Genomic DNA, 14,641 nt, shown 5'->3' on the forward strand with positions numbered 1-14,641 from the left:
ACGGGGACAGGAGGGAGGAGATCCACTCGCCCTGCCCCCCATGGGCAAGTGCCCTCACCCTGGGACCACCGACTTGTGGGTGGCATGCTTCTCTGCCATGGGCCATCCTGTGCCAGCGGCCTCTACCCAGTGGAGGCCAGCAGCGACCCCCAAATGGGACAACCCAAAATGTCTCAGACTTGCCCAGCGTCCCCTGGACGACAGAACCGCCTCTGGGTGAGAACCACTGGGGCAGAGGCAGGTGCCCCAGACCAGTAGTGAGGATGAACTGAGATGACCGGGCACCACCCGCTGTGCTGACTGAAGCCACTGGACATAGGCACAGCTTATACCTGTATTTGCTTATGTCAGTTTTCTGAAACAGATGTCAAAATATTGGCATTCAGCCTGCCTGCAACACAGCATATGGAGTGAACAGCGGTTGCTCAGGCTGGAAGGGCGAAGGGTACCTGTGTAAGCCTCGCAGACACCAAAGTGCATTGCGGTCCCCTCTAGAGGCACGCCCGTCTTCCCCAGACCCGAGGCCCCTGGAGGGGCACGCTGGAGCAGTGAGGGAGGGGGAGCCAGGCCACGAGGGTCCGTTGGGACCAGTGGGAAGATGATGACTCAGTGTGGAGAGCACGGCCTCAGCCACCCCGAGGGTCTCCAGGGGCCGCTCAGGGTCTGCGGGGGATGGCAGGCCAGGCCTTGAGGCTGCAGGGTGGTGCAGGACCCTCGGCCCAGGCTTGGGGTGGGGTGGGGCGTGTGTCCTGGCGTCAGGCACCCCAAGCGGCTCCTTGGGCTTCTTCGCTCCAGATGCCAGTTGGCAACATTTCTGTCCTTTTAGAAACAATGAGCGTCTTCTAATGCTTTCACGTTAAAAGTCTGGGTACCTCCCTCATCACACTCATCTAAAAGCCGTGTGAGGGCTTTCTGGTACAAAAACAGATAGACAATTTCCTGTAGCAGTATTGAACTCTGCTTCCCCATGGACGCCCGTCCTCACTTTGGCTCCAAATCTGGGTCTAGGATGTACGCCTTACATGGTGTCAGTGCTGCCTGACCCCGGGCGGAACAATAGGCCCCATTCTCCTGGGGCTGCACACCTGGGTACCCAGAGCCTCCTCTGCAGAACCTGCTGGAAGGTCAAACTGCTAGGTCCACTCTAGGCACCAACATGGAAACTGCCCGGGGAGGGTCAGGGCCACGGGCCGCACACCTGTGTGGACTTGGGCCACTGTCCGGCTCCCATCACCTGGGGGGCCTGCTGGGCTCCGAGGACCCCGGCATTTGAGTCCGAGGCCACCATTCGACCGTGCAGGTTTTGGGAGGAGGTCAGGCGGGGGGCTGTGGGCGACCAGCGCAGAGAGTGGCAAGGAGCTGCCCGCCCCGCGCTCGGGAGGACCTACTGACTCACTCTGAGAGGCCGCTGGGGGCGTGCCCTCTCCAGCCACATCGTGGCCACCCTGAAGGACATCGATGGTCACATGTCCAAGCCCGTGTCCCCTGGAGATTCGTGTCCTCGGTCCTGTCCGGGCAGTGTTTCTGCTTCTCCCGCGGCAGAGCCGAGCGCCCGAGAGGCTCCTGTGTCCCATGTACGTGGGGCCCGGCGGCAGACTCTCTTCTCGAGAAACCTCATTGTGCTTTTTAGGAGGGAAACCTAGCTTTTGACCAAAACCAACAAGTTCCCAGTGAATTCCGGGGGAGTCTTCCAGGGGTTTTTCGGTGTTGACCATTTCCTGCATTTGGGACACACCCACGTGCACAGACATGTGGGTTCCTGCCCTCAGGGTGGGGTGGGGTCCTCATGGCAGAATCACAGTGAGCCCCTGCATTTCCGTCTCCCAAAATGCCCGAGTGACCTCCACCCAGCAGAAATCGTCCTGGAAGAGGGTGGGTGCCCCTATTCTTCTTTGCAAACGGGACGTGCTTCCTCCAGTCTCAGAAACCCCTGTCCCCTGGCCGTGTCTGGGATCCTGAGAAGAGTTTCACGGCTTGTGGGGAGGAGCCGTCCCAGGCCCCTTTCCCCTTCTGGGTTCAGCAGCGAAGGCGAGGAGCCCACTCCCTTGGGACATGCGTGTCCCAGAGCTGTGGACCCTTTAGAAAGGGTCTCATTCCGGTATCAGGACACCATGCAGCATGTTCCCCCTGTGCTCAGGCGTGGTCCTTCCAGGAGAAGCCCCTGCATGTCCCCTCCAGGCCGCAGAGGCTCCAGGTCCATGAAGTCCCCTTTCGTCACCAGCCACCCGAGTCAATTCTCAAGCTGCCGTCCGACGTCCCCCCGCGGCATCTCACAGAAGCCCTGTCCACATCTCGGGGGGTGAGTTCTCTTCACATGCGGTCTTGGAAGGAGAGAAGAAGGGAGACGGATGAGCCCTGGGCCTGCTCACCTCTGTTTGGGGGGCAGAGGTGGGGTTCTCAGGACTCAGGACGGTGAAAACCGAGGCTGAAGCCTCAGAAGCAGCTGCCTGTGAGCAGTGCACAGCGCCTGACTCTGCAGGAACAGGCCAGCCCAGATGTCTGAGCGAGCCGTGCCCCAGAGTCACCCAAAATGGGCTCACGCGGGCCTGGGGAGTGCATCTCCCGCAGCAAGTCAGCCAGCGTGACCTAGCTGCACAGGTGGGACCACTTGTGGTGGGTGCTGTGGGCCAGGCACTGTGCTGCAGGTTGTGCACACCTCAGGCCCCCCCTCCCCAGGAGGACTCCTGCTCATAGGTGGAGAAATGGGGCTCAGAGAGGTGCGGTCACTTGCCTAAGGAGTGGAGCCGGACCAGCCTGACTGCAAAGCCCTGGCCCCTAGCAGCCCAAGACACCTGCTGCTGGAAACCGGGGACCCCGTGTGAATGTTTCCCCAAATCAGGATGAGAATCACATCGACCTTTGCTCCCAGGACTGTGGGGTGCGTGCCTCTGCCAGGAGACACCAGCTAACTGCTCTATTACAAGGACGTGGTATCTGGACTCGCTGCAGTCCCCTGCAGGGAGGGGCGCACGGAGGCAGTGAGGATGGAGAATGGAAGCTGGGTGGAGGTGCCCGGGGGTCAGCGTCCCAGGCTCTGTGTGTGTTCGGAATGTCTGTATGTCAGTGAGTATACACAAGGACAGGACCCATGCCAAAGGGAGCCAGTAGGAAATACCCTAAGCCTCACTGGGGGTTTCACCGAGTCTCTGAAAATGGAAACATCTATTTCCTGGTCATCAAGTATTGCTCGTGCCAAAAGGCAAACAGCAGAGGAAGCCAAGAGCCAGGCTGGCCGGGGCCCCGTAACCAGCCCGCTTTCTCCACAAGCCTCCTCCCCTCTTGGCAAACTCACCGGTGAGCTCCTACCTGGGCCTCGCTGCCAGGCACCTGCAGAGCAAACCACAAATGCTCAGGATGGGCAGCAAAGGCAGGGAGGGGCCCCTCTAAAGACCCCAGCGCCCCCAGTGCAGGGAGACCCTTTAAGACACTCTGCGGCCTGGCCAGATTGGCAGTGGGGCCGAGGGTGGGGGAAGTATTTCTGGGATGATGGAATTGGCAACACACTGGAAACTCCAGGACGGGACGTGGAAACTTCCTTCCATCGGGGAGGGCTCCAGCGGTGAGCTACCTCAATCCAGCAGCAACTGGTCCATTTATCCGGGCGCTGCCCTTGTCCCCACCCTCCCAGGGCCCAGGAAGAGCCCTACTTTGTATTAGGACCCTTGGGGATGCCCACCGACCTCTGCCCCCAGGCCGGCCCTGCAGGCCTGTCTTGTGACACGGGGTCGTCACCGTGTCCACATTCTGGGCTCTTCTGCCTCCACTGTGAGTTCTGCTACTTTGGTTTACAATCAAAACCCAGACTCAATGGATCTGTCTTTGGGTTTGGCTGGGGTTGGACAGACAGCCTTTGTTAGGATTGACGGCGGCTCAGCTCCCACAGCAATGAAGTGCGTCCTCACCTCTAAAGTCGGAGTCCGTCATTCCCATCCCACCCCTGGAAGCCAGGCCGTTTCAGGAATGTGCAGCCTGAGGCGTCAGGGCTTCCAAGCCACATCCTGGAGCTAGGGGGCTGCTGACGCTCACGAATGTTAACGCCGTTAAAACTGCCTTCGTAAGAAAGCAGCATCTTGAGGAGCTTGTAAACAGGGCTTTGCTTTGAAAAAGGCAAACGCTCACACTGACAGAAGAAACATCCGCCATCTACCTCAAGCGCCCGTCGGGTACCTGTGCCGCTTCTCCCGGGGCACCTGCTCCTGCACATCCAGCCTGTGGCCACGGCCACAGCCACGGCCAGGATGGCCAGGATGCTGAACAGGGCTCTGTTTCTCTCCTCGTGGGTCTCGGTGGGTTTCTCTGTGATGCTGTCCTTGGTCCCAGTGAGCATTTCTATGAGAAAGAGGAAAACAACCCAAGACTTAAAGGGGAAGGAAGAAGGGGGTCTCTTTCCATCCTGAAGAAGGGAGCACTGGACACAGCCATTCCAAAGAGCTGCCCTGGCATCACGCTGTGAACCCCAAAACGGAGAAGGGTTCTCACTTCAGGGGGAGCCTTCGTCTCTCCAGGGGTCTCAGTCTCCCCACCTGCCTGTGTGGCTGTGATCCCAGCCTAAACCTCCACGCCTGGGGAGGGGTGTGCAGCATCAGACTCATCTGACTTTTAAAATTTAACCGAATTTAATTTTTTTCTAGCTTTATTGCTGGCTTTTAAAAAAAAAAAAATCAAGGTGGAATTCACATAAAATTCACCTTTTTAAAGCGAAAATTGAGTGGCATTTAGTACATTCACAGTGTAGTGCACCCATAACCATTGCCTAGTTCCAGAACTTTTCATCACCCCAAAAGGAACCTCCACACTCATCAGCAGTCACTCCCCGCCCCCGCCCCCAGCCCCCGGCCACCTCTAAGAGGCTTTCTGTCTGTACGGGTTTACCTACTCGGAACACTTCACATCAAAGGAATCACGATGTGGGACCTCTGCGTCTGGCTGCTCTGACTAGGACAATGTTTTCACGGTTCGTCCACGTTGTGGCGTGTCTGCCCTGCATTCCTTTCTGCGGCTGAACGCTATTCCACCACGTGGACGGACCACATTGTGTTTACTCCTTTACCCGACCCCGGGCACGGCTTCTTTCCACCTTTTGGCGATTGTGAATGGTGCTGCCATGAGTGCTCATGTACAAGCATTTGTTTGGGTCTCGTTTTCAATTCTCTGAGGCACACACCTAGGAGTGGGATTGCTGAATCACATGGAAACCCTACATTTAACTTTTGAGGAGCTGCCAGACTGTCCTCCCCAGCGGCCGCACCATTTTACATCCCACCTGCAGTGCAGGAGAGGTTATGTGAGGGTCCTGCTGGCGGCACCCCCTTGCTGCAGCAGGCGGGGCCCACAGACTCCATCCCAGAGGCCCCTCGCCTCCCACTTCCACCTGTCATCTCAGCAGCGGCGGTGCAGACCCCGGGGACCTCACCTGTCTGGCTGCTGACGGTCAGGTTTTGGTGCAGAAGCACGTTCTCTATGCAGCAGCCGACGTTCACGTTGGGGCTCCACTGGATCTTCAGGATGCTGACCACATCGTACAAGCCCCTCTCGTTCAAGGAGACCGTGTTGTTCTGCAGGGCCTCGTCCAGCAGGCTGTTGTCCGTCTTGTTGATCCAGTAGACATTCGGCCTTGGATAGCCATTTGTAGACGTGCACGTAAAGGTGAGCTCCTTGTCCTGGGAGGGGGCGCTGGGGATGCTGACCACGGGCATGCTGTAGTTGGCTGCAGGGGAGAGAAACGGGCAGTGAGGGACCCCAGGTTGTGAAGGTCAGAAATGGAGGGGTAGACGGCACCGAAGGCCAGGCTACAGGGAGGTGGCCCGTTGTGCCCCTGATCCTGGTGGAGAGGCAGGACCAGGGCTGTGGTCTGGGCAGTGGGCACAGACCATTGGAGTCCCCCCCTTCACCCTCAGCAAGAGGCTCCTGAGCCCGGCGGGCAGTGACTGGAAGCTGCTTCCCTCTCCAAGAAGGTCGGCCTCATCTGAATCTAGTGACACAGAGACTCTGTAATTCATCTGAAACGGACACAGCCCGTCTCTCCTCTGCACGGGGCCCCGAGCAAGCGGGCTGAGCAACTTTAACTTTCTTCCTAAATTCTGATCTCATTTAGTGCCTTATAGCGCGCTCTCTCCCAATTTCATTAAAAAAAAATCCAGTTGGAGTTGAATTGGAGAGTTGGAGGCAAAGATAGCCAGATGAGGGCTTCTTCTGAAACAGGCCGCCTGAGGTTACGGAAACCTCGCTTATGAGCCGAACAATTTTTTAACCAGTTCACCTTCACACACGGTTCAGCAGAAGCCCGCTACGAGAGATAGGATTTTCTTTATGGGAAAAAAACAGGTGACTGAGCCAGAAAAAGGGTCTTAGGAATCTTTTTCCAGGACGTAAGGCTGGGATGAAATCCGTTCTGTCAGCCGCACGGCCTTACCTGCCACGTTCAGCGTGATCACAACTTGCAAAATCTCCATCGGTCCTAAGGATTTCCTGAACACCAGGCATTTAAACTTCTGGGCATCTTGGGGGGTGACATTGGACAAAAGCAGAGAGAAGTCTCCCTGTTTCATGCCTTCCAGCGACAGCCGGGCCCGGTGCCGGTAGTGGTCATCGTGGTGGCCGGTGGAGCTGTTCCCAGAGAGGTAGTAAGCAACCACGGTTTCCTGTTGGCCAGGGACACTGATTTGCCAATAAACAAAAAGGTCACTTAAATCAAAGCTGTTTTTTTCTGGGTAAATGCAGGTGAGATTGACGTTGCTGCCGACCATCGCTCTGACTTCTTTTTCTTGAACATCTGCAACGATTCAAAAAGTACAAAATTTGCTTTCAGAGGGTGGCTCCTGGCTTCAAACTCACTCTACAGGGGGTGGGGTAGGTAGCTTCTTGGTTGCAAGACTCAAACACTAAGTCTGACTCATTTCTGTAGAAAAGGAATGTATAAAGACGCACACAGGGAGCCGGCCCTGACGGCCTCGTGCTTAAAGTTCCATCACAGTCCACTTTGTGGCCTGGGTTTAGTTCCTGGGCACAGAACCACACCACTCATTTGTCAGTGGCCATGCTGTGACTGGGGCCCACATAGAAGGACTAGAAAGACATACAGCTAGGATAGACAACTATGTACTGAGGCTCTGGGGAGGGGGAAAAAATACACGTAGCAATGCAATCATATTTTAGAAATTCAGACACCTACAATAAGCTGCCCCAACGTATCGTCCGATGTTATTTCCTATCATATGTAGGAGGCTAGCATTGGGATAAGTGGGGGCCTGGGCCCCTCTGCACTATTTTTGCTATTTCTTGGGAGTTTAGAATGAATTCAAAATAAAAAGGTTTTCTTTAAAGTTCAGCGTTTGAAAGAAAACATCAGTTTCTCAACAACAGCATTATAATGCCGTCTGCACTACGTCTGAAAAGGCTCATGTAACGTATCAGTGGTTTGACCATCGCACAGCCACTTAAATGCCTGCAGGGAAGGTGGCCGTGTCCCCTGACCCTGCCACCCTCAGGGATGGAGGGCCCCGCAAGGCCTGGGTCTCGGCTGCAGTGCCGCATCCCTGCTCTGTGCTCTTCTGGAAGCTGGTGGCTTTGGGGGCTCCCCAGGGCTGACTGGGACGAAGGTGCCGGGAGAAACAGGAAGCCCCGGGCTCCTGGCTCATCTGGAAAGCGGAGGGGCTGACACGCGTGGGAGGAAGTGCATTCTACCTACGCCAAACACAACATAAAACAGGACTCCCGGGTCTGGACAGCCTTCCCCTTTGTGGCCTTCAGTCCCCCACGTCACCCCGGAGCTGGGGGCCCGGCTGTTTCCTAAGGGCCCTGTGGTGAGGAGCCTGCTGACGTCAGCATCCTGTGGTCCTCACTGCTCAGACTGGAAGGCCTGGAAAGCTGTCTCGCTGCTGCTCACACCCAGGAAGAGCTCCGTCTGAACTTACCAGCTTGCAGGCCGCTGAACAGCAGTAGCAGCAGTCTGAGACTGGAAGAAACAACCAGAAACGCAGATGAGTCCCACTGGCAGGCTGCTGCTCCCGGGCAGGAGCCGGGTCCACCCACACGGAAATGTGACACATCCACAGCCAGCCAGCCCCTCGGCCTAGGCCCCCTGGGAGCTGAGGGAAGGGAGCCAGGACCACGTCCTCCCGGCCCGGCACAGCACGTCCCTAGGGGCTGGCAGCCCTGCACCAGGCCAGCTCCTGAGTTAAGCAGCCCCCACCCCCTGTAAAACAATGATGAGAGTGTGATGATAAAAGGTGGCCATGGCCTTCCACTCCCTGGTGGCCCAGCCTCACAGGGGATGCATTCCAAGAAACTCTATAAAATCGGGAAAAAACACTTTCAAGGTATTTATATCCAAAGCTTCATCTAAATTTGGAGAGTCAGAGAAGATCTAAGACAACCGATGGCAGGGGCAGGTGAGCTGCGGGACTACCCTCTGGAGGAACATGATCATTCTGAAACCCAAGCTGACGGCTCCTCCCGAGCTGCCGGAGGCCAGCAAACCCCTCTCGTGACTTCCCAGGCTCCTAGCAGCCTCAGTTTGGGAGGCTCTGCGCCCTGCATGCCTCCGCCTAGCCAGCCCCTCCAGCAGGCCTCCCAGGATGCCATGTCCCCTGAGCTCTGGACCCACAGAAACCTTGCTCTGCCCCCACAGCTGTCATGTGAGTCTGCATGGAGGCACATCCCATGCAGGCAACATCGGGCATGCACTGCTGTCCTGCCTATGCCAAGCAGGGCCACCAGGGGGTCGCCCACACACCAGAGAGGCCACAGCCTGCCAGTGGGCATGGCCTCTCTCACTGTCCCCGTTGGGGCCACCATTTCTGCTTGAAGGGATGGCTTCCAAAACCTCCACCTAGTCTTAACCCCACCAGCCATCTTTCCCACAGCCAGAGCAACCTTCCAAAATACAAAGCTGTGAAAACCCTTCTGTGGCCGGCTTTGGTCTCCTATGGCGCCCACCCAGTGGGTGCTCACCAGGCCCACTGTGTCTCTGGTCAGGGTCCAGGGAGCACGTGCCCTTCAGGGCCTCTGGGGGCTTTCTGGAGGGCACCAGCATCTGCTCTGGGCTCTAGCAGGGGAGAACAGTTTGGCTGCTCCCCAGGTACCGCCCCTTTGGCCCTCCTCCCACCCTGCTGTCATGTCTGGCCCCGTCCCACCCTCCACCCTGGCCCCCACTACCCAGGCCCCTGCCCCTGGCTCTGGGTGTGGACGGCTGTGATAGTCTAGTAGTTTTATTTTCCTCTCTTAGGGAACAGTGTTAACTACCTCTATTTCTAACTGGGAAGACCGGGCATGGGGACCCAAGTGTGGGCAGGCTTTTGGGCTGTGTGGGTGGGACATATAGGGATGGAGTGCCTCACCAGCTCATCAAGGGGGACACAGGCTGTCCCCCCTACAACATGCCCTGAAGGGGATATTTTGGCAAAACGTTGGGAGCAAAGCCGTCAACCACCCCCTCAGGCCGGGAGGAAGCCAGGAGCCCTGGGCTGGCCCAGGCAGTTCGGCTCTGCTGATGCGGGAGGGGGGAATCCCAGATGAGCAGGGGCGGGGGGGGGGGCCGAGGGGGGGCGGGGGCGGAGGGCGGGGGCGGAGGGCGGGGGGGGGGAGGGGGTAGTGAGCATGTGTGCGGTGCGTCTTGCCTCCTTCCAGCTTTCGCTCTTTCCCTTCCCTTCGCAGGGACCCCGCCCCCAAGCACACCTACGCCCTGCGGTCCACCCCCACGGCCCGGCCCTCCCCGCGCCTTCCCCTGGGCGGATGCCACCTGCCGGCAGGTGACCGCGTCGCCCGCCCGTCCCGCCCGATGTCGCTCCGCTCCCTGGCGGCCGACCCTCCGAGCGGACTCCCCGCCGCCGCCCCGCCAGCTGAGCGGGGACCCCGGCCGCGGACAGCAGGGCGCGCTGGGCCCCAGCCCCGGCCCGACCGCGGCGCCCCCGCAGCTCCCACCGCTCCCGCCCGGCCCGTCCGCCCGCGCGCTCACCTTCTCAGCCACATGGTGGGAGCGGAGAACTCGGAGTGCGGGAGACCTCAGGCCGCGGCAGCCCTCGGGCCCGGCAGACCTCCAGGCGCGGGAGCCCAGCGCCCGCCGCGTGCCCGCCTAGACTGAGCGCTCGGCCGGACCCGGCGCAAGAGCTGGCCCCGGCCCCGCCCCGGCCGCCGCGCCCCGCCCCGCCCGCGGCCCAGTTCCTGCCGGGCCCCGGCCGCGGGCGGGTGCGGCGCGGCGGAAGCTCGGCCGCTGGGAGCCTGCGCGGCCCACGGGGCCAGTCGGGGGCCTGAGCGGCGGAGGTGCCCCGGGACGTTGCGGGGGCGATGGTACCGGGGAGGAGGGCGGCCCGGAGTGCTGCGGCTGGGCTGGCGCAGCTGCAGGGGCCGTGAGGGGCCAAGTGATGCCCCCAAGGTGGCGCAGGGCGTCCGCGCCCCGCAGCGCCCTGGCTCCGCCCGCCCCCTGCGCCCCGCCAATGCGGCCGCGCGCCCCTGCCCCGGGCGGGCGGGGCTGTGTCGGGACCTCCAGGTCTTCTGTAAAGCGAGCGCTGCAGGACTGCTGAGGAACGAATGAATGAAGTGGGGGAGGAGGGGAGGCAGGCAGGCCCCACCTTCTAGTCCAGCCTTGGGTCTCCCCCGACAACTTTGTTCTCCTGTCCTTTACGGGGTCCTGGGCCACATGCTGCGGCATATTTACTTAGTAAAGCCCTAAGAAGCCCACCGCCTGGAAACCCACTCATCTTTGCTCCTCTAAGCTTCTGGGGCGTGGCACCCTGTTTTGTGGGAAAGGCTGCTCGGAGCCATCTCCTCCCTTCCCCACCCCGCCCAGCTCCCCCCACTCCTCCTCTCTCGGCCCAGCTGAGTCAGTGCTCCCCCTCCACCCTCTGGCACCGGCTGGGTAGGTGCCAATGAGGTGAAGGAGGTGGGGCCACGAGGGAATAGGGTGCCCCCCCCTGCAGAGGCCTCCCTGGAAGGGCCCGGGGTCCCAGGCACCCCATCTCAGGTCTGGAAGCTCTTGTCCGGTGGAACAGGCAGGAGGGGTGGGTCCTGCTGCCCAGGCTGATGGGGAGGCAGAGGCTGGCCTTTGGGGGTCAGAAGAGGGCAGCCGGTAAGGTGAGGGCAAAGCCAAGGGGGACTTCCCTGGCCCCAGTCACCTCCCCAGGCTGTCATTCATCCAACAAAGATTTCTCGCTCGAGTGCTGGCCAGGTCCTATGTGAGCACTAAGGAGAAAGCTTAAAAAGACAGACTATCTGCCCCGTGAAAGTTAACATTCCTGAGACACGAACAAACAAGACTAGGAAGGAAAGAGACGGGCCGGGAGGTGGGGACACGTGCTCCTGAGAGTACGCAGGAGGAGTCGGAGCTGCCGGGGAAACGGTGGCCAGGGAGGGCATGCAGTCCTGAAGCCGGGCTTCATTCCTCCCTGGTCAGGCTAGGGGACTGGGATGGGGGATTTAAAGAGGTGCCCACTCTCCCTTTTAGCCGGAAGGGCAGGGCCGGGGGTCCAGGCCAGGGCTCAGGGTCCAGGGTCCCGTGAGGGCAGGACAGTCTGAACTTGGGGGTGCGAGGGCGTCGTGAAAGGGGCACGGTGTGGGGGCCGGGAGGAAAGGTAGGATTTGGCTAGGAGAGCAGGGCGTGGGCATAAATTAATTCAGAGAGGGAGTCTCAGGACGCTTCCCATTCCCGGAGCTAGAAAACCAATGCGCACCTTGAAAAAGTATAGGGGTACAGTCGAGGGGGCACAGGCTGAGACCCAGAGGGGCTGGAGGGGGCGTGATGTTGTTGGTCTTGGATCCTCTCCCCCTGGGTCGGCAGCAGCTGGTAGAGAAGGACCGCGTTTGGGGGCGGCCAGCCCCAGCATCACCCGCAGGTGCGGAGGGAGGGCGGCCACCTCCCGAGCCTTCCCGGTCCAGCCCCGCCCACAAATCCCGGGATTCTGTGATTGGGCAGGCGGAGAGGGGAGGGGCTGCGCTGATTGGTTGACGCCTGGATTGCGCACCACCCCCAGAGGCTCCCACGAGGATCCTGACTCCGCCCGCCTGGATGGGGAGCAGGGAGGGATGGGCCCCACGTGCAATCTCTAGGTTTGCTGGGGGATGGAGAGCACCCTCCCCCACCCACCTCCCGGCCTAGGTTAAGTCCCCCTCATAGGGTGCCCTCTCATGTGGTGCCCAGTCCGTTGGGTCCGGAAGCGAAGCCCTTCATCTCAGTCCGGACACTGCCCCACCGCGAGATGTGGAGGGCAGGGGGCTAGAAGGGGCTAACACGGGAGAGCTGGCCGGCGCCCCAGACCCCAGAAGGCCAAGCGCAGCTGCCAGGCCCACCCAAGAGTGGTACTCTGTTTGTTGAGCAGGCAGGGAAGTGCCGCTGGGCTGGAAGGGGACATCCACGTGGGACTAGGGCCATGGAGGCAGGGGCACCCCCAGGAGGGGGACCAAGATCAGCCCCAGGAACCTCAGCCTGAGAAGTGTGTGCTAGGTTCAAATCCCAACTCTGCTTCTCAGGAGCTGTGTGACATTGGGCAAGTTACTCAACCCCTCTGTCCCATTTTTGAAGTGGGGGATATTATAACACCTTCCTCACAAAGTAGGCTAGTTAATATGTGGTTCTTGTGAGCTAATGAACACAGAGCCCTCATACCAACACTGGTGCGTGGGTTACAAACAGAGGATTTTAACACATGAGAAAAGAACGCCCCTCAGGAGGCTTCCTGCCTTTCAGGAAGGTCTTCCTTTCTTCCCCTTGACCATGACTGTTTCTCAGGTGGTCAGGGGGTGTGGAGAGAGAAGCTCGTCCAGAGGAATATCTAGGCGACCTTAGAACCAAGTAGGAATTGTATTCATGCTGGGGATTCGAAGCTCGGAGCAGACCTGGAAGCAAGGAGCGTGCACCTTGACGCTGGAGGCCCAGGCCTGCCCTCCGCTTCTCCCGCCAGTTGACTAGAGGTCCAGCACAGCCACATGCTGTGACATCGCAGGCGTCAGCTGCTGCTCGGAGCTTGACTTATCCCTCGTCCCGGGAAGCCCACCTTTTCTCTTAGGGGCCGTGTCAGTTGCCTCTGTGCTTAAAAACAGCAGAAATGGATTCTCCCGAAGCTCCAGAGGCTGGAAGTCTGAAATCAGTGAAAGGGGCCTTCCTGCTTCTGCCCCTGGGGGCCCAGGCATCCCTTAGCTTGCAGCTGCCCCTCCATCTCTGCCTCCAGGGTCACGGCCTTCTCCTCTGTATGAGGTCAAGTCCCCCTCTGCCTCCCCTGGTAAAGACCTCTGTGATCACATTTAGGGTCCACCTGAATGGTCCAGGACAACCTCCCCATCTTGATTTCAGCACATTGGCTAAGTCCTTTTTTTCCCTATAAGGTGACATTCACAGGCCACTAGGATGGGGACATCTTTTGGGGGTCGTTATTCAGCCAACCGCAGGGAGTCACAAACAAGGGCCCTGTGGGTGGGATTAAAATACTTAAAGGGAGAATCTCAAGGTGTTTGGGAGGGAATTAAAGATGTAAAGCTGTGGCCCCTGCTTGGGAGCAGTCTGATAGAAAGTGGACATGAGGTGGGGACACGCCCCCATGGTGTCGGTTACCTTGGCAGAAGCAGCCTGGAGTCAGCCCGCCAGGGCACAGCCGTCATGATGCCCTGACCTGTCAGTTGCCACCATGGGTGCACGTCTTTGTGGTCAGCTTGGATCCAGAGATCCAGAGCTTGGCCTCCCAGGAAGGTCTTAATGTGGGCTGGGATGCCCTCATCTCCACTTCCTCCGTGTTTTCTGGGGCTGCATGATCTCGGTTTCATTACAGATCTTGCAACATCAGCCTCTGGGCATGAGATCTGTGATGTCAGAGCCCAGTATTGTTCTCCATTCCTGCCATGAGAGAAGGTTCCTGTGGATGCGATGAAGATGTCTGTATTAGTCAGGGCTCTCCAGAGAAACAGAACCAAGAGAATGTATATAAAGAGAGAGAAATTTATTTCAAGGAATTGGCTCAGGCAATTTTGGAGGCTGAATAAACCCAAAATCTGTGGGGTGGGCTGGCTGGCCGGAGGCCCAGGGGAGAGCTGTAACTGGAACGCACAGCGGCCTGCTGCTGAATTCCCTCCTTCAGAGGAGGTCCGCCACTGTCCTGTTCAGGCCTGCGTCCAAGACAGTGGCTTAGATGAGGCTGTCTCAGTTGATCGGGCTGCTGTAGCGAAATATGACACACCGGGCGGCTTATAGACAGAAATGTCTTTCTCACGGCTCTGGAGGCTGGAAGGGCGAGATCAGGGTGCAGCATGGGTGGCGTATGTCCTCTTCCTGGTTGCACACTTTTCCTGTATCCTCACGTGGCAGAAGGGGTGAGGGAGCCCTGTGGGGCCCCCTTTATAAGGGCACTAATCCCCTTTTGGAGTCACCTCCCAAAGGCCCCACCTCCTAAAACCATCACCCTGGGGGTTCAGATTTCAACAGGTAAATTTGGAGGGGGACACAGACATTCAGACCACAGTGCCCGCCCACATTAGAGCGGGTGATCTGCTTTACTCAGAGTCCACCATGTAAGTGTTAATCCCATCCAAAAAAACAGCTCCACAGAAACATCCAGAATAATGTTGGGACAAATATCTGGGCACTGTGGCCCAGCCGTGTCGACACATAAAATTCACCATCACAACTTGTATTCTACTTTAAGATATTTTTTTTAAAACT

General features: G+C 58.8%; 1 protein-coding gene across 4 annotated transcripts; it reads right to left on the reverse strand.

Annotated features, from left to right (window-relative positions):
* Positions 1-321: 321 nt before the first annotated feature.
* ICOSLG (inducible T cell costimulator ligand) lies at positions 322-10,143 on the reverse strand. 4 transcript variants are annotated; one of them, XM_044750919.2, is made up of 7 exons: positions 9,956-10,140; positions 7,914-7,954; positions 6,413-6,772; positions 5,414-5,707; positions 4,148-4,329; positions 3,293-3,327; positions 322-2,321 (listed from the first exon to the last, which is right to left on the reverse strand). In XM_044750919.2, the coding sequence occupies exons 1-7, from the start codon at positions 9,967-9,969 to the stop codon at positions 2,231-2,233; spliced, it is 1,017 nt and encodes a 338-aa protein (XP_044606854.2). In that variant the 5' UTR covers positions 9,970-10,140; the 3' UTR covers positions 322-2,230. The 4 variants fall into 4 exon arrangements, with proteins under 4 accessions (XP_044606854.2, XP_044606855.2, XP_044606857.1 ...); XM_044750920.2 differs by having other exon boundaries at positions 4,168-4,329; positions 9,956-10,126; XM_044750922.2 differs by lacking the exon at positions 3,293-3,327 and having other exon boundaries at positions 4,168-4,329; positions 9,956-10,143.
* Between the last annotated feature and the right edge of the window lie 4,498 nt (positions 10,144-14,641).

The sequence above is a fragment of the Equus asinus genome, chromosome 18 (genome assembly GCF_041296235.1).
Source record: "Equus asinus isolate D_3611 breed Donkey chromosome 18, EquAss-T2T_v2, whole genome shotgun sequence".
NCBI classification, from domain to species: Eukaryota; Metazoa; Chordata; class Mammalia; order Perissodactyla; family Equidae; genus Equus; species Equus asinus.